At 29.4% G+C, this 25309-nt stretch overlaps 2 protein-coding genes across 2 annotated transcripts; both read right to left on the bottom strand.

Annotated features, from left to right (window-relative positions):
- Positions 1-1813: 1813 nt before the first annotated feature.
- On the bottom strand, positions 1814-4086 carry LOC108824401 (zinc finger protein 4). Its single transcript, XM_018597823.2, has 2 exons — positions 3872-4086; positions 1814-2874 (listed from the first exon to the last, which is right to left on the bottom strand). Exon 2 carries the CDS (start codon positions 2839-2841, stop codon positions 2053-2055), a length of 789 nt encoding a protein of 262 aa, XP_018453325.2. The 5' UTR covers positions 2842-2874; positions 3872-4086; the 3' UTR covers positions 1814-2052.
- A 19787-nt stretch (positions 4087-23873) lies between these two features.
- Positions 23874-24887, bottom strand: LOC108820095 (uncharacterized). Its single transcript, XM_057004045.1, has one exon. It carries the CDS (start codon positions 24885-24887, stop codon positions 23874-23876), a length of 1014 nt encoding a protein of 337 aa, XP_056860025.1.
- Positions 24888-25309: the final 422 nt, after the last annotated feature.

Raw genomic sequence — 25309 nt, 5'->3', positions numbered from 1 at the left:
AAATGGTATATTCCGACGAATTTCCGACAAAAATGGTATAATTTTTCATACCAATTAAATATATATTCCGACGAACTTCTGACAAAAATATTTTCCAATTCTAAAACAACGGAAAAATAATTTCGAGTGTTTTAAAATTGTTACCTAGAAGAGAAATTAGCAAAACTGATACACAAATACAAATCTTCTCTATTAAAAGAGAAGTACTAAAAAATCTACTGTATAAAAATGATGTGAGACCATTTTCATTACTTATTTAATATGACATATTTGATTATTTTCATTAACCAATTAAATATATATTAGTTTCAAAATATCTTAATAATTAATAAAAAAATAAATAAATCAGTATAAGTATAACAAAATCTGTTGAGGAAAAAATCTAACAAGATCTTACCAAAAAGTTTAAATATTTTATAAAATAAATATTTCTTATTTTTGTGACTAAATATAATTATAAATTAATTTTATTAAAATAAAGTTATACGCTGCATTTTATAAATTTTATAATAATAATCTATAATATATTAAATTAAAATTCTATGTGAAATAATATGTAACTGAATTATATTAAATTAGTAAAGGAAGCCTTTTTATTTTTAAAAATTGCTTTCATTTAAATAAATATCACTCAGTGTTAAAATGAGTTTAAATTTTTAAATCATCTAATTTTATAGAAATGTTTTTTAACATATATTATTGTAACTCACAACAATATATTATCTAAAAATAATTATATTTTATTATTATATTTATTTAGAAACTCCCAACAATTTATCATCTTAAAATAATTATCTACAAAATATTAATATAACTAACCTTCAATTGTAATAGTATAATATTTACAAAATGATTATCTAACAATATTAATCTACAATATATCATCTAAAATAAAATATTTTGTAAATATTGTAATAGTATAATATTTCGAAATCTTAATTTAATAAAAAAATCAGAAAACTTGATACTAACTTAATACTATAACATCAAAACATCATATATCAATAAAATTTACTATAATATTATAGATGTTGTTATGCATTCATTAAATAATAAGTGAGGACTACTTAAATAGAATAATGTATTTACATATAACATCATGCAATATACAGTATAACCTCTTTAAATTAATAATCTATAAATTAATATACACTAAAAATCTCTATAAAATAATATAATTTTATAATCCCACATTGAGTTTTTGGTTTAATTAGTATATCGATAAATTAATATCTCTCTAAATTAATAAAAAAGTATAGTTTTGGTGTATTCCCAATATTTTAATTTATAGAGGTTTGACTGTACTAAAATGATAGTTCTTAAAGTATATTTTTAAACAAAATATGAAAACACAAATTATTCTAAGCAAATATCATCTATAGTATAACTAAATAAAATTTAAAAATGTATTGTATGCAAACTATCGAAATTAAAAAAAATATATATTTTTGTATGATTCACTATTTAATTATTTCAATTTATGAACTTATTGTACCGAATTAAAAAATATATTAGTATGTAATAATAATTAATAACAAAGTTTAATGTATACAACAAATTGCTATATATTAACTATATTGAATAAGAAACTTGAAACAATAAGATTATAGAGTCATACAATATATAATATTTAAATGTAAATTATATATTTAAAATATTTAGTTAGAAAATTATAAATGAAAAAATATATATGCACAGATGTGCAGTTCAAACTCTAGTCATACTTAAAATATGAGTTTTCATAGATTTTTTTTTTTCTTTTGAACATAAGTTTTCATAGATTTTTACCTAGTGATTATTAACAAGTGCACACTTTGATACTTGATATCATATAAATATCCCATTTCGTTAATACACATAAGCAAACACTAGAATTGACTTCTAATAGAAAGTGACCACATAGCGAAAACATATTAGAAATGGTTTGTAAAACGCTCACTGTACATAATAGAGTTTTTTTTTTTTTTTTGCTAAAACATACATAATAGAGTTATAAATCTCGTTCAAGCAAATTAAGAATCCAAATTCAAAACGAGGGAAAAAGAAGATAGCTCAAAGCTTCAAGGTTAGATCTGGAAGAGAACACTCCATGTCCACTGCTTGTTTGACCTCCAAGTAATCCACTTTTCGTTCACCTAAATCACCATCAACCGCTTCAACCGCTACCTCATTGGCCCGTTGCCTGAAACTCCCGGGCCATAGCAGCTCGGCCTCGTCGTCCTCAACGAGAAAAGGTACGAAATTACTGAAATACCCCTGGTTAAACCTGGCAATGTTTCTAATGATCGTCTCTTGTGTTGGCCTTGTAATGCCTAGGTCGTGGGGAGAGGCATGCGCCCTGATTCCCAAAGTCCTGAACGACGTCATGTTGCTGTTTCCGCTTCCATGCAGCGGGAGGCACGAGAGAGCGGCTGCTGTGGCAGCAGCGGCGTAGGAGCTACTAGATCCTCTGCCAGGGAAAACTCCAGCGAGACCCATACGCATAGCGCGTTTGGCAAGCGTTCTCTCGCGTTTATGAGCGTTTTGGTGACCGCCAAGAGCCTGAGAGCTGTAAAACTTCCGTTGACAATAGTTGCAAGAGAAGACCCTCTTCGATACAGATGGTTGCTGTTGCTCCGGATTGCTAATTTCGCTGGTGCTTGAAATTGGCTGCGTCAAAGAAGATGATTCAAGATCCAAGTTGTTGTTGTTGTTATTGAAACAGAGGCTAAGATCCAGAGAGATTGACTTGTAATCGTCTCCAACAGGAGACAAGTTCGAGGCAACTTGGCTACTGGCACTGTCTGAATGATCATGTTCCGATGAAGCTTCAATCTCGAGGTTGAAGATAGGTCTCATCATTTCGGCAGAACTTGACGGTTGTTTTATCTTTTTCTGCAATGATTTAATTAGGAAAGAATTTTAAGAATGTCTAGATGAGTTATGATTGAGAATTATAGGAAGTCTTAACTTTAAGAATTATTAGAACTACAGAGATGGATCACTTCTGGCCAAACAAAGTCGATAATGTCTTCAAAAAATTGTAATAATAATAATCAAGAAAAACAAGTGGGAGGAAACATTGGTGTGACTATAAGTGGTCCTAGTGAGTCAATGCGTAGACAACATAAGAAGTGCCAAATTTAGTACTGACACATCTACCATGCAGTCAACTCCAAACCAATTACCATATTCTTCTATTTCTTAATTTTTTTTTGCAACTACTTCTTAATATTAAAATTTAAAATTATTCGAATTCCATTTTAGCAGTAACGCAAAAAGCCAATCGATTAAATGATCTCCTATTTCATTTGCTTGATTTTGCGTCTTTGACAATCAAAATCGAAAATAAAACACTGACAAATGCACAACTAGACAAACAGAAAACAGACGCACAAACACTAAGCAACAAACAAACATACATACGGAAAAATTATATATATAGCGGAAATATCACCGACAGCAAAATCAAACTACATATGAAGCAGATCTATCATTTAAATCATTATCTGAGAGTTATTTTTATTCAGTAAGATCTTATCCCAATATCAACTGACATTTGTGGGACGGAGTAACTATACAATACCCAATGGAATTTTATAAAACTTTAAATTACATTGTGAACTGTAGTTCTAAATTGGATATTAAAAGATGTGTAAACAGAAGGACTTTTTACAAAATTGAGGGATAAAGAAAAGTAAAAGGACCTATAAAAAAAATTCTATATAATTCTTAAAGTTATTACTTCCTATGAAAGTGTTACAAACCATACTAATAATTGTTGATTAATCATCAAAACTTCATCAACCTTATATGCAACAGTTTTGACACAAAAGTTAATCCAAGAACATTGCGGACTCAGATTTCCAAAAGAAAAAAAAATCTTTAATACCTCTTACAATGATGAAGTGACAAAGGTTTGGGATTTGAAGGAAGAACTGAGAGTTATGATGAGCTTTGTCTGCATCGGTCTTGAGGGTTATTTAGGGTTTTGATACGAAAGAGAAGAAGCGAAAGAGATGAGAGAAAGCTGAGTTATAATTGCTTTTTGTGAGTGTTTTGTTCGGTTTGGGAGCACAAAAGAGAGGAAAGAAGTGGGATTGATATAGTGTAAGGTTATGTTTTATTATGATGGGAAAAGCTAAGGTTGCTGTGAGTGGGAGTGGAGGGGACAATGGTGGGACGTCTCACACTTAAGTCAGACTAGAATTTTTTTTTCTAAATATATTTTCTGGGATAATTTTCTTTAATTCTTTTATTTTTCTTATCATTTTTATAATAATTCATCGTGTATGTGTTGGTTCAATTGATTTCATACTCGGGGTCCTTTTCTTTGATCAACTTCTCGGGGTCCATAACTCTTTTACTTACTAATTAAAACTGTTTTTTATTATCAAAAATTAAAACTCTGTTAAAAGGTTAAAGTTGGCAGTCAAGTGCGGCCACTCTCAGCCTCTCAGGCTCATTCGAGTAGTGTGTTGCTTTAGTATCATGGGATCTGAGTTTAACTCAAAGATGTTACATTTTAAAGTAAATTATTCTTTTATTTATGTTTAAATTAATTTTCTGTTAAATTTGAAGTAAAATATTTTAATTATTGTATCTATAATTTTTTTTATATAAATAATAATAAGAGAAAATTTTCTATAAATTATTTTCAAATTTTATAGTATTTCAGACCACTTTATATTCAATTAATTTCACCAATCTAAGTATGCTTTGGATCGCTAGATCTGTTCGATCCACATTTATACTTCTATATATGCTTCATTCTTTTTACGTTTGATCCATTTGATCACCTACAATGCTTGATCCGATTTTCTTATTCAAAACCTATGTTTGGCAGATTAGTCTTGAAAACAAAAATTTGAAGATGGATCTAAATGCCAAAAATAGGGATATTCTTAACCTGACGTTGTAGACAAATTGAAGAGATCAGAATATAAAACAAGCTGAATAGAATTGAAAAGTTCAATTTAATAATTTCAGGCAGAAATAACAAGTATTCATACCAATAATCTTACAACAAAAAAAGTCGTATTCCAGACAAGGTAGATGGAGCATTTAGCATTAAGTTTGTGAGTTCGCGGGTAAATGTTTTAACGTAAACTTGATACGTGTATTAAACCAGATTTTCATATCCAACTCAGACATATGGTTAAACCGATATATTCAGTGATATGTGTATAATCTGGTTCAATTTAATAAAAAGAATTGTAATTAAAAATCTTAAAAAATCCGGTAATAATCCAAACACCGCTATTAACATATGATTCGATATCAGATCATTCGCTGAAAAAACTAAAAAAATATAATAATATTTTGATATTTTTATTAAATAACTCATACTTTTTAATATTATATAAAATTAAAAAAAAAATAATTCTTTAGATTTTAATGAAATTTGTATTATGTCATTTGAATAAAATAAAACAATGGTAATTCGAAAAAATTATTGTTATGAAAATATTATTTTATTTTTTGGTTGCTAATAAACAATAATAAGTTAGGCTGTTCAATATGGCAAAACCGAACTGTACCGAACCGAACCGAAATAGACAATATGGTTTGGATTTGGTATATACCATACAAACCGAATGGATGTAATTTTCTAAAAACCGTAGGATTTGGATATGGTTTGGTATAAAACCGAATAAACCGAATAAAACCGATCAAAAATAGAAACATGTAAATATGTATATATTTTATAACGACGTACGAAAATCATAAGTTAATTTGTTTGCTAATAACTATTACCATATTTTTTACAGTAATAAAGAAGTCATGATTTGTAAAATATTTAAAATATAATTAAATAACAATTATCGCAACTGATGCTTTTTATTTTTTAGTTTTCTTTTTGATCTTTTTGCTTTATTTTAGCATTGACTAAATTGAAATAAATATTATAAATTTGATGGACAACAATTAGTAGAAATTCTTCACAATTTTTTTTAGTCTATAAATGAACAGAGATTCGTGTTCAATCGAAGAAACATGAATTTGATGAACGCTAAATATGGAAGAATAGAAAAACTTTCTTTAGTGCTTCGTGCTTCGTTTTTGTCTTTAGTTTTTTACTTTTATTCAAAATTTTGAGCTTTGATTTTAGTTCTGAATTTGATTATTTTATTAGATGGTATAAGCGTTTTTTTATTTTTTTTTGTTCTTTTATCTAAACATATAATATTTTTTAATAAATGATTGTGTTGACAACATGACTCTAAAATTCATATAATATGATCACAAAATAAAGAATTATGTTTTTTGGTATAAAACCGAATAAACCGAAAACCGACAGTATATAAACCGAACCGAACCGAAGTAAATATAGATTTAGAATGGTAGTTGTATTTTACTAACCGAAATACCAAAAACCGAAAAAACCGAACCGAAACCGAACCGATATCCGGATTGAACATATTTTTATTTACTTTAGATCTTAAAATTAATTTTAAGATAAGTTTTAAAAAAAAAATTGGACACTCAAAATTGGCATATCATTATTATGTACAAAAATAACATAGTAATAATTTTTTAAGTTTCATTTATATATTCATATCTGATTGTTAAATAATACTATACATGAAAGACGATATTAAAATTAAATACAAAGTATAGTCTGCATAAAAATTGAAATTATTATCATTCAAAAAATATTGAAAGTATTAATTACCATAAAATATAAGGAATATTCTATTGTTAGTTTAAATAACTTATGTCTGATGTGATGGAAATTAATAAAGATGCATGCATCATCATCACAAAATCAGCGAATTGAATGATACAAACGTGTCACGTTCAAATTCGATGCAGAGTTAAAAGATTTAAGTAACATCCCGGTAAAATTCACCGAGTTTAATGACATAAAACATGTTACAATTAACTCATCATCATAACCTTGCCAAACTGAATAACTTAAATCTCTAACATAGTTAGTATGGCCAATGTGCGAGTACATGATGCTCGATTAGGAAGAGTACTTAAAAATTGATGTATTTGTTACAACATATTGACTATGTCCTAATCAGATACTTAATCAACAGGACCGTCTTTTATCACGTGCAAGTGGAGCGGTCGAACAGGGTCTAAAATTTTAGAGGGTCCATAATTTTTTTTGTTTTACTAATAGTTATAAATTTAAAATCATATTTTTATAAAAAAATCAGAATGACTATATTTTAATTTAGTTCTCGTATTCATAACCAATAAATGTAAATTACAATTTTTTATTTTGTTTATATAACCAACTAAAAGACAATAAATTAGGAAATACCTAGTATTTATATCAATTATATATTTTGGAAAGTAATAAATAGTTGTTGATGTTTGTTATAATATTCAATGGTAGTATAAAAAGTTAATATTCTAATTGTTTATGTTGAGGAAACAATTATCAATTAGTGATTATAAATACGTAGAACAAAATATATTTTTTCACCATTTTTAATTAAAAATAGCAAACACGAAGAAAATAAAGCTAGCATACAACTTCTTTTTACAAGAAAAAAGATTGACTTGTCTAATCAAGAGTATATAGCTTACTATCCGGATTTTGTTACTCTATTATATTTATAGATTATGATTTCTGATTGTGGATATAATAAACGTAAAAAACTGAAAAAATTAGAAAATGTAAATATGATGATTTGATCGATGATTTTGCATTGAAAAATACTAAATAATCAAGTTTAATGATTTGATCAATGATTTTGCATTAATAACAAAAAAAATTGGTGTTATTTAGATTATAAATAATTAAATTAATGTATTTATTTTATATTATAATATTATTTTATAAAAAAAAATCAATTTTTTTTCAGATTATTAATAGAAGTTTTTTTTTTTGAACCGGGTCCGTGAAAAGTTTGAGACGGCCCTGTTAATCAATATGAATAAATACATTAGAAACATAAGGCACTCTGGTATATTTTCAACGTTAAACCTAAAAGGTGAAAAATTTGAGAACAATATATCAAAAAAACAATAAAATTTGGAGTAAAAATGCCAAAAAAACAAGGAATAATTAAAACAAAGATTACAAGTCTACATGTCATTTTGCTCGATATCTTTCTTGGTAGACTTGATAGGAGTATCGTCTCTGCCCTGCTCATTCGGGTTCTCGGTTCCTTCTTTGGTAATCTTCTCTTGAGAAGCTTTGTTGTGAGTCGGTTCAGCATTTACTTGTTGCTCTACTCCAGTTTGATCCTGAACTGGACTTCAACTGTAGGATCTTCGGTCTTAGGCGAACGTAGATTGACAAGAGCTTTGTTGACATCAGAGGAGCATTCTTCCAGAATTGGTCTCTGACAACTGATGCAGAGATTTTGACAGTCGATCACTTGGTAGAAGAGAAAGTGTTTTTTTTCTTCTACGAATGCAACCTCCAATACCAAAGCTTCTCCTCTTATATGTTTTTAGTATGTTTGGTGGTTTTCAATCCAAACCATAATAAACCCTAGCATCAAAAGATTCAATTTTGACCCAAAAAAGAATTTAACTTTTTTTTGATAAAATTTCAATTTTTTTTCATCCTTGTAGGGTTAACATTTACAAAATGGTGTGGTTACTTTACTCTACACACTAATCTCAGGAAAAAAAAAAGAAAAAGAAACCAAAAGAGGCAAGCTATAATGTGTGAAAAGTTTATCTATCTTATTAAAACAGATGTACACATATAGAATATCCCTTAGTTTTCAGTGTTATTTACAATTATATGCCACTGACAATTAAATTGAATTTCCTATTTTAATGTTTATCTTTTTCAGTTATATTAATGTGTTTCTTTTTCTTTCCTATTTTAATGCTTGCCTTTTTCAGTTAGATTAATGTGTTTTTTTTCTTTCCTATTTTAATGTTTGTCTTTTGAGTTAAATTAATGTATTTTGTTTTTTATTCTTCAACAATTAATGATATTTTAAAGTTGTCTTTTTATCAACTTAAAGTTGTCTAAACTATTTGAAAATATAAAAAATAGTTAAAAGTAAGCATATAAAGTAGATAAACAATAATCAAACACCAAAATATTTAAAATATATATTTATTCTCCATCCAAATATTGAAGTTCAACCTGTTTTTCAATTTTCAATTTAGGTATTTTGGCTTACATTACTCAAATTTATATATTTTGAAAAATTTAAAATATATATAAATTTTGAAAATTTTAAAATAATTCCAACGGATTATCTGTATCCGAACCAAACCCAAAAATACCCGAATCAAACCGAAACCAAAATTTATAAATATTTAAATGTTGCTGAAATCTTTAAATTCGGAAATCTCAAACCCAAATAGATTTTAACCGAATCAGTCGGTATCCAAATACACATCCCTAACGTAGTCAATGTAAAATGATCAAATATTACAAATACATCATTTAGTATAAATAAATAAAAAACCAAAATAGAAAATTAATACCCGTGCGGTCGCACAGGTCAAGATCTAGTACTCTATTAAAACAGAAGTACAAATAGAATTAACCTTCTTTTCAACAATATTTTACATTAATTATCTTTCTATTTTTCATTTAATTTAATAACGTCATTAATTATATTACCTTAAAAATACATTACATCATTAATTACATTAGCATAGTAGTAATAGTTCATTTAATTTAACAAATTCATTAATTTTATTACACTATTAACTATATTACCATAGTAATAATAGTGTACATTTTTATTTTTAGTTAATAAACATTAACTTTGTACCAATTATAAAAATCAAAATGTAAAATAACTAGGTTTTGCTATTGTTAAAAGTTTGGTTTAGTCTGTTTTACTGAAACTTTTTTTTAAATTTTAGTTCCAATCGGTGAAAAAAATATGTAGCCAAACATATATTTCAAAAACATAGTTTATATAAACAAAATAATAACTTAATTCAAAATAATAAAAATATATTACATTTATTATTACTTATTTTTCGCTCCATATAACTATCTTACTAAATAAAAAAAAATCTTTCTGTTTCACTTAATTTAGCTAAACACATAGAAATATTTTTTATTTGTTTACAAAATAAGTTTGGCATGGATATTGGGTGCTCCATCCAGGTACTAATTGTTTTTCGGATAATTTTTTTTGGGTTTTGAAACTAAGATCTGCTTAGATATTATAAATTTATGTGTTGTTTTTGAGCTAGATTCTCCCAGGTCGGATAAGTTTTGTTCTGATGTATAAGAAACTAAAAATATCTAAATAACTAATGAATTTGAAAAGGGTTTGGATATTTGTACCAAAAATAACCATTTTATCCAATTCAGTATGTATCTTTTGAATACAATTAATTATATACTGTTACATCTAAAATATATAATACTAATCATGAAAAACAAATATAGATGTATTAAAACGTAAAAACTAATATCTGCATGGACACGCAGGTCAAAACTCTAGTTTCAATTTAAATCAGAGAATCAACAGAAAATGACGATAATTTCTCCCTTCTGCAATATCTCAGAAGACACTTTTCTTTTTGTCTCAGTACACTTTCAAAAACAAGGAAACAAAATTCGTAAAAGTGGATGGTATTGTCTTTTACGTTAACGTTTACAGTCTACAGAAACAAAATAACATTTACTAAAATATGTAAACGCTAACCAATATTATAAAAAAACCGTTTTCAAATGCCTAAATGCGAGGTATAAGTTTTGTATCCTATTCTGGACATTGATGTGAGAGGTGAGATTACTGACTGGGAGCTGTTCGCAAGTATAAGATATGAGTCCAATAAAAAAAAGAAGTAAAAGATAAGAGTCCAAAGTTGAAGTGAAGATCACCACTACACAGAAAGCATATCCATGTAGGACCACGACAACTAGTTCCATTGTTTTATTTTGCAGTCTCCACTACTTACTTATGTTCTTGTCCGATACATATATTATTATATTCTCTTTACACAAATAATTGATCGACTTTATTAATTGTTCATAAGGCGTATGTAGTTTCATGTGAAATTTCTAAATAGAGAATCGGAAGGGTTTGGAGTATAGCAGATGTAGGGTTTAGATTCCTTCTTTAACAAGTCAACTATTCTTTCTAAGATGTTTGAAATGATTTTGAATCTTCTTTTTTTTGAGGCGGATGTTGGCAGGTTATTTCCTTGCCACTCCATTTACGTGCATGATATGTTCAGACTTCAGATGATACCTTTTTCCAAATTACGGGAGATCGTTTAGTCTAACTAGAAAGGAAGAAATCTCTGGTTAATATTGTAAGATACTAAGATGTGGTTTTGGATCCAGAAAGATTATGAGATTTAGCCCTAAACTTTTGGTATACAAGAACAAAATAATAGTGCAAATCATTTTGTATTTACTATTGCCTATGGATAACAAAATAATGGAGAGTCAGCAGAGACAGTTCAATGTATCAAAGACTAGAAAAACATCGGCAACCTTTTAAAATGAAAATATATGTATTTCCAAATCATGTTAACTGATCTTTGATATTTAATGCATATAGATTCAAATGATCCAATAAAAACAAAATTCTGTGAGCATTTGAAACATTTTATTTTTAACCAGAAGAGTTTTGGTATGTGCATACATGCATATTATATATTACTGTAATTACTATTGAGTTTAAGAAATGGTATGTTGGTTTTTAATATAAGTAAACCAATATAATATTTTGTGTTTAGTCATAATATTTCGATAAGATAATAATGGTAGAAATATAATAACTGAGAAAAAAATATGTTTAAAATCTTTTTTATATTAATTGAGGAACATTACAACCTTTAAGTGTATAGCTACGTGTCATCATCAGAGTGATTTTCAGAATCCTTAGGAAAATAAGTTGGTCCATTTAAATATATATTATATCTTTTATTAAATTAATTATCATATTGATTAATAATATATAAAATATTATTCATTCTTTCCTTAAATAAAATACACGGAGTTACCTAATATAATTAACATATATATGATAATTAATGATTTTGAATAATAAATTTTTGATAATAATTTTTGTATCGTCAATCCTTTTGTTTAATTTATTTTATTATTATTTTGTAAATATTCATATTAATCATATAATAAAAAATAATTTTTTTCTTATATGTTATATTTTTAATTTTTTAAAATAACTATAAATTACTAAAACTATTAAAAGTCTAACAATAAAAATTTGTGAACACTGTTTTACTTTTTTGTTATAAAATTTACAAATGATCATATGAATATGAACTATCATTTAATAGATATTCAAATTATATATGTATATACATATATTATTTTTAATATCGTTTAAAATTAACTATATGTCATATAAAAATATATAAATACGTTAATTTCAAACTTTATATCCAAAATTCATTGAGACCTGAATATTTTAATTTTGAACATTTTTTCATATAAGATATTCTAAGTATATCATTATACAACAAGATGGTATAATATTTGATTTTTACTGATATTAATTATTGGTTCATTATTTCTTGCTAAGGGAGACTTGAAATAAGTGCTTAATTTTAACTAATATTATTATACGAAGAATTTACAATTCCTTATACGAAGAATCTATATTATTTGGGAAAGAAGTCGGTTAACATAGAAATACACAAATGCTTCGAGTGACTTTTAAAGTTGTATTAATTTTTAACAAGACAATAATATAATGTGTTTTTTTCTTGTGTAAACATATTTAATAATTTGTAACTCAAGTCCAATAGTAAATACAATAACCTTTAACAATCATCATTTTAACATCAATGGCCTTTAGTTATCAATCTTATATCCAAAATCAAATATTATATACAAAATATAATATAACATAAACTTTCCAAGCAAACATTATTAAAAATTTCACTCCGCACATAAATCCGGGCTATCAACTAGTTACTTGTTAATCACAAAACAGAAAATGCAATTTGTATGAATGTATTTAGATATCCAATCGAAGAATTACAAGGATGGTGATAGCATCCCAACAAAAGATTCTTTATGTTATTGTGTTTTTCTTTTTCTCCTCCTTACAAAAGGAAAAAAAAAGAAAGAAAAAAGTGAAGTAGCTCCTCAGTGCATGGGGAGGACAACTGAAAATTTAGCTTTTTTAAAAAGGGTTTCCTTACTTAATAACAAAAAAAAAAAATTAGATTTTGGGAGAGAGTAGAGAGAGATAGGAAGAGAAAGTAGGAGAGAGGGTGGGTTTTTGGTTAGTGAATGAATTATAGTTTTTTTGGTTATTTGACCTAATTTCCCTTAAAAAAGTATTATAATTATTTTTATGTTAATATTGAAGTCTCAAAACACTTTTGATTCTTGGAAACTACTTGACCTTTGCTGTGCCTTGGTAGCCTCTCCTCGTCCATTGGACCTTAGCTTCTTTCAGTTGTTTTTGTTTGTTCTTTTCTCTCTTTATTTTTTTTCTTATCACCCAAACTACTTTTTCATTTCATGTCTAATCAAATAATTCGAATATGTTTCCGCAGTGTGTGAATAATTGACATCCGCCGTTTGTTCCCTTCTACGTCCAAACACAATTCTGACCTAGCTAATTGTTTTCTTCTACAGTAGATACTATACGAAAATGGTTAATGTTTTGACTGGTAACAGCATCGCATTCACAATTATTTACATAATCCTTTCTCAGAAAAACTACCCGCTATTTGTTATTCTATCCCTTTCTGAAACTACGCTAGACTAGAAGCAAGAAAAGCTTGTTGGTGTGGTGGTATGCTATTGTTATTTAGCTGAACCCTTGGGTTCGAACAACATTAGATCCAAAATCTTTAATTTTTCGAGTTTTCATTTAGTAAAAGGCAAATTATTAATCAGTCATCTTCTTCCTAGAGATTTTTTTTCTCTGCAAGTCTAATCACGACGGCTGCTGACTTTATCTCGATTTTTCATCGTTTTCTTGTTGTTTTTTTGTTGGTTTAACACATATGTCATAAATCTTATGTATATAACAGTTGATTTCTAAGTTAAAAAAGGACAAAACTCGAACCTTTTTCTAGCATCCGATTTTTTACCCGATTAGACTGAATCGCTACGGTTCACAACTATACAACGTTTATCAGCCGCATTTCCGGATCAAGCCGCCGCGTTTCCAGATCAAGGGTTCTACCAGTTAAACCTTTGTTATCCAGATAATATGTTTTGATTTTGGAGGTTTTGAGTTCTTGTCTTCGGCCAAGAAATGACATTTTATCTGCACGCGTTATGCATAACGTAATTTCGAACAAGGGATAAAACTAAAAAATAGCGGGTAGTTTTTCTGAAAAAGGTTAGTTATATCTTTGTTCGAAACTACCCTAGAAGTAACGCGTGCGGTCGGATGATTTCTAGCACCGAATCAATTAATTGAAGAATATACGGAAATTAATCGGAAGTTTATTTTAAGATATTTTTTGTACTATAACGTATCTAATATATTGCTGCTAGAAGCAAGAAAAACGTGTTGGTGTGGTGGTATGCTATTGTTATTTAACTCCTCCCAGCTCGGATTCGAGCAACATTAGGTCTGAAACGTTAAATTTTTGAGTTTTCATTTAACGAGGAGTAAAATTTTCATTAATCAGTCATTTTTGTCTTACAAAGTTAATTTCTCTGCAATTTTAATCATGACGGCTGCTGATTTTTTTTTCAATTTTCCATCGTCTTCTTGTTCTTTATTGTTGTTTTAGCACATGTCATAAATGTTATGTAGAACATTTGATTTCTCGGTTAAAAAGGACAAAACTTTAACTTTTTCCTAGCATCTGAATTTTTACTCTATTAGATTGAAATCGCCATGATTCACAACCTTTCAACGTTTATCTGCCGTGTTCTCGGGTCAAGCCGCCGCACTTTACAACAAAGGGTTCTACTAGTTAAAGCTTTGTCGTCCAGATAATATGTTTTGATTTTCGAGGTGTTGAGTTCTTGTCCTCGACCAAGAAATGATATTTTATCTGCACGCGCTAGTGTAGTTTCGAACAAGCGGTACAATTAATAAATAGGAGGTAGTTTTTTTTTGGGAAAGAGTTATGTATTTGGTTGTGGATGCGAAAAAGAAATGATATGCTGTACCAGTCAAATCTTTATGTACATATTGAAATATTTGGAAGTTATACTGTATGGAAAAGTAATTTATGTTACCTAAAATATTTTCTTTTTTGATGACTCTGGTATCCGGAGTTTCAAGAAGATCCAATTAGTGTCAATGACCGTCTACCGGAACTTATCCTGGGAGCTCGCCAAGGCATCTAGGAGGGCTGGTGATCATCTCATGTAAATCTCACTAGTGGCCACACGTTATCAGACTTCTCTGTATTGTGTCTAAAGATCCCTCAAGATAATCGCTTTCCACCGACGCTCGAACCCATGACTTTCCAGGTTGAGTTTAACCACTGGACCACTAACGCGTGGTTATGTTACCTAATGTATTAATGATTATTTTACTGAAATTTTGTAACATGTTAAGAGTTTTATTGTTGTTTTCGTCTTAAAAATTAAAAAAAATCTGAAATAGAATAAATAAAAGTTACTCTTGCATATTCATAAAATTAATTTTTCATAAAATATTTCAATATTTTACTATATATCAATAATCAGAAATTATATATATATAAGCTATATATTTATTCTTATTAAAATAATTAATAAAAAGAAACTAAAAATAATGCTATAAATATTAAAACAGATCATTTTTAATAAATAATGTATAAAAATTTAAACATTATTTATGTATAAACTTTAGAAACATGTAAATGATGTATACAATTAAATAAAATTTGTCAATAAAAAATAATTCCATAGCGTGAATCAAAATCTTGTGTAGAAATTCCTACTCAAGTTGAGATTTTTTTTGTCAACATATATATTCAGTTTTTCTATATGAGTTTTTTTAGAACATCAAAAAATTATTTCATTACTTAAGTTTGAGGTGATTTTGGAAACTAAAATGGAATAGAACAAACAACAAAAAATATTCGTTTTTGAAAAATTCTAGTAATCCTAACCAAGGAATCACTAATTTCATTCTGTCTGCGGGAGATATATAAAATCTTAAAGGTGCGAAATCTAAATAATAAAATCTCTATCTCATTCAGTGTCATTGTAAAATTGGCTATACATTTAACCCTTTAATTATAACAATCAAATCTTTGTAGTCCATTCTAAGGTTCTGATAGATCGATTGGCAAAACATATTTTTATTGTCCAAACAAGTGTTTATATATGAATTTAGAACTTATGTCTATATATATATATAGTTTTTGTAAACAGATAATTTTTTGATGTGTATACTTAACTTTTGTGCACATTAACAAAATATGCAGCCACATGCTTGTTCCCTTTTAGTAAAATGTTCACTATTTTATTGGAGCATTATTTGATACTTTTTCCTTTATTAGTTTACTATTTTTCTTGTTTCTCTCCCATTCTTTTTCCTCAGTGTTCTCGTCTTCCACTTACTTTTAAAGAGTTTGAATATTACATGTCTAGTAATAATATTCTTATACATGATAAGGTTAGTTTTTATCAAGAAAACTCTTTTGGAAAAGATGATAAGACGTCAAACGGAACTTTCGAAGATTTGTTTTTAGATATGAAAATATTTTCTTACATTCTTAAGTTTCAGGTTCTAGTGTACTCAAAAGCTGTCCAACTATGATAGAATAATGATATTAATGTATTTTTGGCTCTAAATACCAACAAATTATAAGTATAGTATTGCTACATGCTCTATGCAACTTAACATGGCACTCTTTTTATTGCATACGATTCTTGGTCACTGTGTTAATTATCAGAGCCATATACGACATCCTCTAGAAGTAGCAAAATGATATACAACGCAGGCAGTCTTATTTTTAAAATTTAAATTATTTAAAATATCGTGAATGAAACAGATATATACAGAGACCACGGTTCAAACATTTTCAGATGTTGATAAAACAAGATTTTAGTCTGAATGTTTAAATATATTAACAAAAACGTATAAAAGAGATTTTTAGATGATGTTGATAAAACAAGATTTTAGTCTGAAGGCCAACTTCCAACAAAAGATGTGGACGATCTTTCTTGGAATCAATTCTAAAAGTCACTCTTGGTTTTCCCTTGTTCAAGGAGTCGAAAGTAGGAGATGCTAATTGTAACACATACCCAAGTTTTACCAAAAAAGTATATAACAAAAATGTGCCAAATATTATAAATATATAAGTTGTTATTCAAAAATATATTTAATCGCTTATGAAACATAGTTAAACTTAATCTTTTTCTGAAAAGTTGAACTTAAAAAAAATTATTTATGAAGAAATAACTTTAATCGAAAATATCAAACGACAAACAATAATCGTTTAGATAATAACCATCCTTTTCTAGTTCCAGCATCTTTACTGCCTTTGTGATTGTATTTGACAGCATTCTAGTTCTATGTTCTAATAGCATTTTATCCCAAAAAACCAAATTTATAAAATATAGCTGAACATATAAGTTCTACAACAATTTTATAAAATATAGCTAAACATATGAGTTCTATAAAATAAAGCTAAAATATGATAAAATCACGTTAATATCATTTATTTATTGTCAAAATTTCTTGAATTTTATGACAAATTTATATTTTTTATTTAAAAGTTTTTAAAAACTTAAAGAAATTACAAAAAAAAGAATAAGGAAGTTTTGCAAATATGACTCAAAATTCAAAGTTAAATACTAAATAACCAATGATTTTTTGAAACTTTCATTTGCCCTATTCTCTCAAAAAATGCTATTACTTTCTCTTTTTTTTCTCAAAAATGAGTTTTTTTAACTTTCTTCCTCATTTTCTTCAAATATTTACAATATTGCCATTACTATCAATATACCAACCATCATGAATAACAAATTTGAAGCTCTTGATGCACCTAAAATCAATTTACACTCATTCTATCTCATTTTTACGAACTAAAAACAACATCTTTTTCATTTTGTCTCTATATTAATCCAAAAAATCCAAGATTTTGATTCAAAATTTTCTTATGGTTCATAGAGCCATTCAAGCTTACGATTCTTGGTGGGTCGCTTTTGTTCGAGTTTATGTGTGTTTGGAGAAGATTTCTTTGTGCTAAACAAGTTATTTCAGTGGTTAAAGCTATGAATATCATTTTGTTTCCAGATCTGTCCGTCAGAAAACTTCGGTGTAAATCTTCTAGTAGTAGAAGACTTATATGGTAGTCTTTTGGTCAATGCAGATGTTTGTTTTGCAATTTATTTTTATATGTGTTTTTAAAGACAATTTCTGTGAAAGTTTTCAATTTTCTTTGTTAACAAAAAAACTCTAAAATACCATAGAAAATTTCCAGGTAAGTCATCTAGGTAAACAAGTTAGTTTTGCATTTGATCGAATTGTGTCAAAAATTTGAATTTTCCTCGACGACTTACAAGTAAGTCGTCTAGCAGAAAAATAAAACTTCAATATTTAATTACAATTAGACGACTTCCATATAAGTCATTCAAAGTTACTTTTGCAATTGAAAATAAAACTTAAATATTGAAGTTTTATTTGGATGACTTACACGAAAATCTTTCCATAGACGACTTACTAGAAAATCTTCCAGAATTTTATTCTGAGATTCTGGTCAAACCTTGATTATTACATAAGCTTTCCTTTTAAGTCGTCTACCAGAAGACTTCCATGTAAGTTGTCCAAATAAAATTAAATATTTATGTTTTATTTTGCAATTGCATGTAAAAATTAGACAAGAAAATCCATTTAACTAAAGCAAATTGGAAACAGAAAGAGGTATAGACAAAAATATTGTCTGCATCAGCATTTATAGCCTCACTGATTGAAAAGCAGCAGTTACAAGTGCAGTTGTGGAAGTTGCGGGTGCGGTTGTGGGAGTTGATTTGAATGGTTGCGGTTTCTAGTTTTATTAACCGATATGTACGATTGACACATCGGTTAGAAATTTGTGTATTTGTGAGATATTTGTGACTGGTTGGTTATGAAAGCGGTTTAATAACAAATTACTAATATTAACATATTATAGCATTATAAAATATAAAATATACTATTGTAATAAAATATAATACTTATTAATATAATCTAATTAATAATAATATTATGCTTATTTATTTAATTTTTAAATTATATGAAAGTTATAATTTCAAAATATATTTTCTGAAGAGTTATATTAATTTTTGATAGAATATTTTGTTTCGTTGATATATATATATATATATATATATATATATATATATATTAATGTTTAAAAATTATAATGAATATTCTTAGTTTAAATTTTTTATTAAATAAAATATGATATCATTTGTGAATTTAAATCAAGATATATATATTTCTATTTTAAAATTTAAAATATTTTTAGAAAATATTTTATATTTATTTATCTAATTGCAACCGCCTGCAATTGCCAACAACTGCTACGGAAAACCAGCTTTAAATTCTAAGTAACTCAAAACAGTTTAAATCGATTTATAAAATTTTTGAAGTGTTGCAAAACACTAACAACCAATACACTATTGTTTTTTTTGTTTTTCTGCTAAAACCATAGAAACTACGTTTGCGGGTGGAAAAAAAACAAGTCAAACTTTATTGTGCGTAGCTTTGCGTTAAAACGGGCAGGGGGATATTTTGTCAAATTTTCACGTAATATATATCATATTAGAACACCTAGAATGATATAGGTACTTAGTCTTTTGTAGGTTATACAATGTAGTTCTCCTATCCAAAATTGTAAATGTGCTTTAACCAGAAAAAAAAAGATATAACTAATTGAAATATGTTATCAAGAATGTTAAATGTGTTATAAAATAAGTTATAATTTTATAGTATCGAGAATTTTAAATAAGAGTGAAATTTTATACCCGCAGAAGAGGGATAATACTGATACAAGAGAGTAAACGAGAGAAAGTTTATTATATAGAGGAGGAGGAGAGAATTGTGTGTCTTACAATGATCGAAGTCGATCGTATATATAGAAGTAAGAAAAGTAAATTACTATGTATGCACAGTGATAATGGGCTCCACACTTGTTACATTTACACGAAGCTTGGGTAATTCGGTGCTGTCATTTTTGACATTTGTTTCATGCACGTTTATAACACTCCCCCTTGGAGACCAGTGTCACTATCATCTTTTGCTTAACATCTTTTGTTGCCTCGTTAAAAACCTTTCCAGGAAAACCCAATGGGAAAACCATAGTAAGGTAAAAAGAGTACAACCACGTAAGCTCCCCCTCGAATGAGCAGTCATAAATCATTCTGATGACGCATTCCAATGTTATGAACATGTTTTCTGAACACCGAGGTAGGAAGTGATTTAGTGAAGAGGTCAGCTGCATTGTCGCTTGATCGAACATATCTTACTTCAATCTCTTTCTTCTTCTCGAGTTCTTGTGTGTATGAGAAGAATTTCGGATGAATATGCTTCGTCCTATCGCTTTTGATATATCCTTCCTTTGTTTGAGCAACACATGCCGCATTATCTTCATATAGAATAGTTGGCTCCATATTTTCGTCAATTCCACTGCTTGAACAGATATGTCGGCTTATTGATCTTAGCCATATACATTCTCGACTTGTTTCATGGAGTGCGATGATCTCAGCATGATTTGAAGAAGTAGCCACGAGTGTCTGCTTTTGAGAACGCCAAGATATGGCGGTACCTCCAATTGTAAAAATGTATCCCGTTTGTGATCTAGCTTTGTGTGGATCTGACAAGTAACCTGCATCTGCAAAACCAATCATTCGACCCTTTGAATTTTTAGGGTAAAATAGACCTAAATCAATAGTTCCTTGAAGGTAACGAAAGACATGTTTAATTCCATTCCAATGTCTTCGTGTAGGGGATGAACTGAATCTTGCTAAAAGATTGATGGCAAAAGATATATCTGGTCGAGTACAATTTGCAAGATACATAAGAGCTCCAATTGCACTTAGATATGGAACTTCAGGACCAAGTATTTCTTCATTTTCCTCGGATGGTCGGAATGGATCATTTTCAACATTAAGTGATCTAACTACCATCGGAGTGCTAAGAGGAGTTGCTTTATCCATGTTAAAGCGTTTCAGTACTCTTTTGGTATATGTAGATTGATGTAGAAATATACCCTTTTGAGAATGCTCAATCTGTAAACCTAGACAATATTTTGTCTGTCCGAGATCTTTCATCTCGAATTCTCCTTTTAAATAATCTGATGCTTTTTGTATTTCTTCTTGAGTTCCGATAATATTAAGATCATCAACGTACACCGCGATTATCACAAATCCGATTGTATTTTTCTTTATAAAAACACAAGGGCATATTGGATCATTTGTGTATCCTTCTTTTGTTAAATGTTCACTTAGACGATTATACCACATACGTCCTGATTGCTTTAAGCCGTATAATGATCTTTGCAGTTTTATTGCACATAACTCTTTAGGTTTGGAACTCAACATTTCTGGAATTTTAAATCCATCTGGGATTCTCATATAGATATCAGTATCTAATGATCCATATAAATATGCTGTAACAACATCCATGAGACGCATTTCGAGATTTTTATCAGCTGCTAGACTCATCAAGAATCTAAAAGTGATTGCATCCATAACAGGAGAATATGTTTCCTCATAATCAATTCCAGGCCTTTGAGAAAAACCTTGGGCTACGAGACGAGCTTTGTATCTTGTAATCTCATTTTTCTCATTTCGTTTTCGGACGAACACCCATTTGTATCCAACAGGTTTCACATCTTTGGGTGTGAGCACAATAGGTCCGAATACATTTCGTTTGTTAAGGGAATCTAGTTCGACTTGAATTGCATCTTTCCATTTTATCCAGTCATGTCTCTTTTGACATTCATATACAGACTTCGGTTCTGGATCTTCGTTTTCTTCATTTATTTCCTTTGCTAAAAGATATGAGAAAACATCATCAATACCATCCATCTCACTTCGTTTCCATATTTTTCCATTATGGATGTAATTGATAGAAATCTCGTGATTTTCTTCAGATTCAAGATGCTCTATATTATCGTTAGATTCACAATTTTCTTCTTCCAAAATATTTTCTGTTATTTTGGGAGTATCATGCTTTTCACTTTCCTTACGTTTTCTAGGAACTTTATCTTTCGAACCAATAGGTCTACCGCGCTTCAAACGTGTTCCTGATTCACGTGTATCAACTGCCGCTCCATATTTTTGTGGTATTTCAATACGAGCAGGAGTATTCGCAGCTGGTATGTGTGATTTAGTTACCATTTTGGTATCGGCAAATGCATCAGGTAATTGATTTGCTATATTTTGTAACTGCATGATACGTCGAACTTCTAGTTCTGACTGTTTCGTAGGAGGATCAAGGTGTAATAAAGATGGCACATTCCATTTGATTTCCTTTCCTACTTGATTATTGTCTCCCCCTAGAGTTGGGAACTCTTTCTCATTGAAATGACAATCGGCAAATCGTGCCGTAAACACATCACCAGTTTGTGGTTCTAGGTATCTTATTATTGATGGAGAATCATAACCAATATATATTCCTAACCGTCTTTGCGGTCCCATCTTTGTACGTTGCGGTGGTGCTATTGGAATATAAACCGCACAACCAAAGACTTTTAGATGAGAAATATTTGGTTCTCTACCAAATGCTAATTGTAATGGGGAATATCTATGGTACGCACTGGGTCTTATCCGAATGAGTGCTTCTGCATGCAAAATGGCATGTCCCCATACGGAGGTTGGAAGTTTTGATCTCATGATCAATGGCCTTGCAATCAATTGCAATCGTTTAATTAATGATTCTGCCAAACCGTTTTGGGTATGAACATGAGCAACTGAGTGTTCTACTTCAATCCCTGATACCATACAGTAATTATTAAATGCTTGGGATGTGAATTCACCAGCATTATCTAATCTAACTCTTTTAATTGGATGATCAGAGAACTGAGCTCTTAATTTGATTATTTGAGTTAGAAATCTCGCAAATGCCATATTTCGAGATGATAATAGGCAAACATGTGACCATCTACTTGACGCATCGATTAATACCATAAAGTAGTAGAATGGTCCACATGGCGGATGTATAGGTCCACAAATGTCACCTTGGATTCTTTCCAAGAACTTTGGTGATTCTTTATCGATTTTGGTTGGTGATGGTCTTATGATTAATTTCCCAAGAGCACATGCAACACATGTCATTTTATTACTCTGATATAGATCTTGGGTCTTCATTGAATGGCCATGTGAACTTTCAATGATTTTTCGCATCATTGTAGTGCCTGGGTGACCAAGACGGTCATGCCATAATGTAACATCTTCTGGATTTCTTTTGACCACAAGGTTTGATTCTATCGCATTAATATAAGTCTGATGTAATCCAGAAGGAAGTTTTGGAAACTTTTCCAGTACAAGATTTTTGCCTGACTTTTCAGAAGTTATATACATATACTTCTTTCCATTCTCAGTTGCAGACTGAGTTTCATATCCTTGAAGGTATATATCCTTGAAACTCAGCAAATTTCTCTTTGAATTTGGAGAATATAAAGCATTTTTTATGGAAAACTTTGTTCCATTAGGTAACATAAAGTTTGCTTTGCCAATTCCTTCAATCAAATCCGTAGGACCTGATATTGTGTTTACAGTCATTTTTGCTGACTTTAAGTTAGAGAAATATCTCTTATCTTTCAGTATAGTATGTGTTGTACCACTATCTGGAATGCAAACTTCTCTACCAATTTGCTTAGTTGTTGTTCCATTATCCATTTCTGTAACACACAATTAATATTAATAAAGAAAATAAAATTTCATAAGTAAACATTATATAATTATACATTGATTATAAGCACACACTCACTTATACATTAAACTATAATTATACATTAGTTGTTTCGAAAAACAATTTTATTCTAGAACTGAAAATACATAATAGTAATAATAATTTATGGCATCACTGGCATTATTGGGCTTGATTACTATAAGCATTTTAATTATCTTGATGAGTGGCCTCGTCGACATCGTCCATAAAGTCAGAAGACTCAAGGTATGTAGATGTTGTACCCTCAAAGTGCTCATTAAGATTAACTTCCTTTGCTTTGCCTCTGATGGTTTCTTGGTACAACTTACATAGATGCTGAGGAGTTCGGCATACTTGAGACCAATGCCCCTTCGATCCACATCTGTAACAGACGTTCTCGTTTTTACGAGTAGGGTTTTCTTGGGCTTCATTCCCTTTTCCACGATCGGATCGATTCCACGTGTTGGATCCCCTTCCTTTTGGGTTGTAACTCCTTTCATTACCACGATTAAATCGATGGCCACGACCACGACCGTAACCACGACCACGACCACGACCACGATAGGAAACATTTCCTCTTTCCGGATTTTTTACATCCGTTGCATTCACCTCAGGAAATGCTTTGGTTCCTGTGGGTCGGATATTGTGGTTTTTGATAAGGAGTTCATTATTTTTCTCCGCTATCATGAGCGCTACAGCGAGTTCAGAGAACCTCGTGTATCCACGGTTTCTGTATTGTTCTTGTAGAACATAATGGTTTTTGTGGAACGTTTGGTAAGTTTTCTCAAGCATTTCTGCTTCCGTCACGGGCTTACCGCAATATTCTAATTGCGCCGCTATCCTTAATATAGCGGAATTGTACGTTTCCACCTTTTCAAAATCTTGAAACCGCAGGTTCGCCCATTCATCGAGTGCATGGGGAAGAGTTATTTTCTTCTGGTTATCAAGCCTCTCCTTTAGGGCTTTCCAAAGATCTAGAGGATCTTTTATCCTTGCATAGTCATGCGTAAGGTTTTCATCTAGGTGCTTTCTCAGAAATATTACGGCCTTAGCCTTTTCATGAGATGCCGTTTTGTTTCCTTCTTTTATTGTGTCGAGTATTTTCTCTGAATCTAGATGAAGCTCCATATTAGTTATCCACGCCGTGTAATTTGCCCCAGTTATTTCTAAGGCCGGAAACTGAAGTTTCTCGATATTTGCCATTTCTGAATTTCCAAGACACAAAATAGTAAATTTTATTAGAATTTTATAATATTTAAAATGAACCGTTTACATTAATCATGCAAGCAATTACAAATAGAAATAGTGTATAGAAAAGTAAACCGATATTCATCGTAAATTCCCCCGGAGCAAATTCTCCAACAAATAAACCGTAAATAGAAATACAAATTAGAATTGCAACTAAAATCAAAAACGCGCGAATCATCTTTCTTGAAAAAAAAAAAACCGGAGGAGAGCGATTTGAAAATATTTGAGAGAAGATGAGTAATTTTTGATGAAGAAAATGAGTGAAGTATGAGTGTATTTATAGATGTAAAAATACTGTTCATAGCCGTTGTAAAAAGGTAAAATTTTTGAAAATTTTTCTTTGTGACCGTTGGGGTTAAATCGTTAAATCGAAAATT

Source organism: Raphanus sativus, chromosome 2 (assembly GCF_000801105.2).
Source record: "Raphanus sativus cultivar WK10039 chromosome 2, ASM80110v3, whole genome shotgun sequence".
In the NCBI taxonomy this organism is placed as follows: Eukaryota; Viridiplantae; Streptophyta; class Magnoliopsida; order Brassicales; family Brassicaceae; genus Raphanus; species Raphanus sativus.
Note: the sequence above shows the minus strand (reverse complement) of the source record. Positions and strands in the feature narration are given on the sequence as shown.

What these genes read in the sequence shown, in the direction of transcription:
- LOC108824401 (XM_018597823.2), bottom strand. Translation starts at nt 2,841, where the DNA reads ATGATGAGACCTATCTTCAACCTCGAGATTGAAGCTTCATCGGAACAT.
- LOC108820095 (XM_057004045.1), bottom strand. Translation starts at nt 24,887, where the DNA reads ATGGCAAATATCGAGAAACTTCAGTTTCCGGCCTTAGAAATAACTGGG.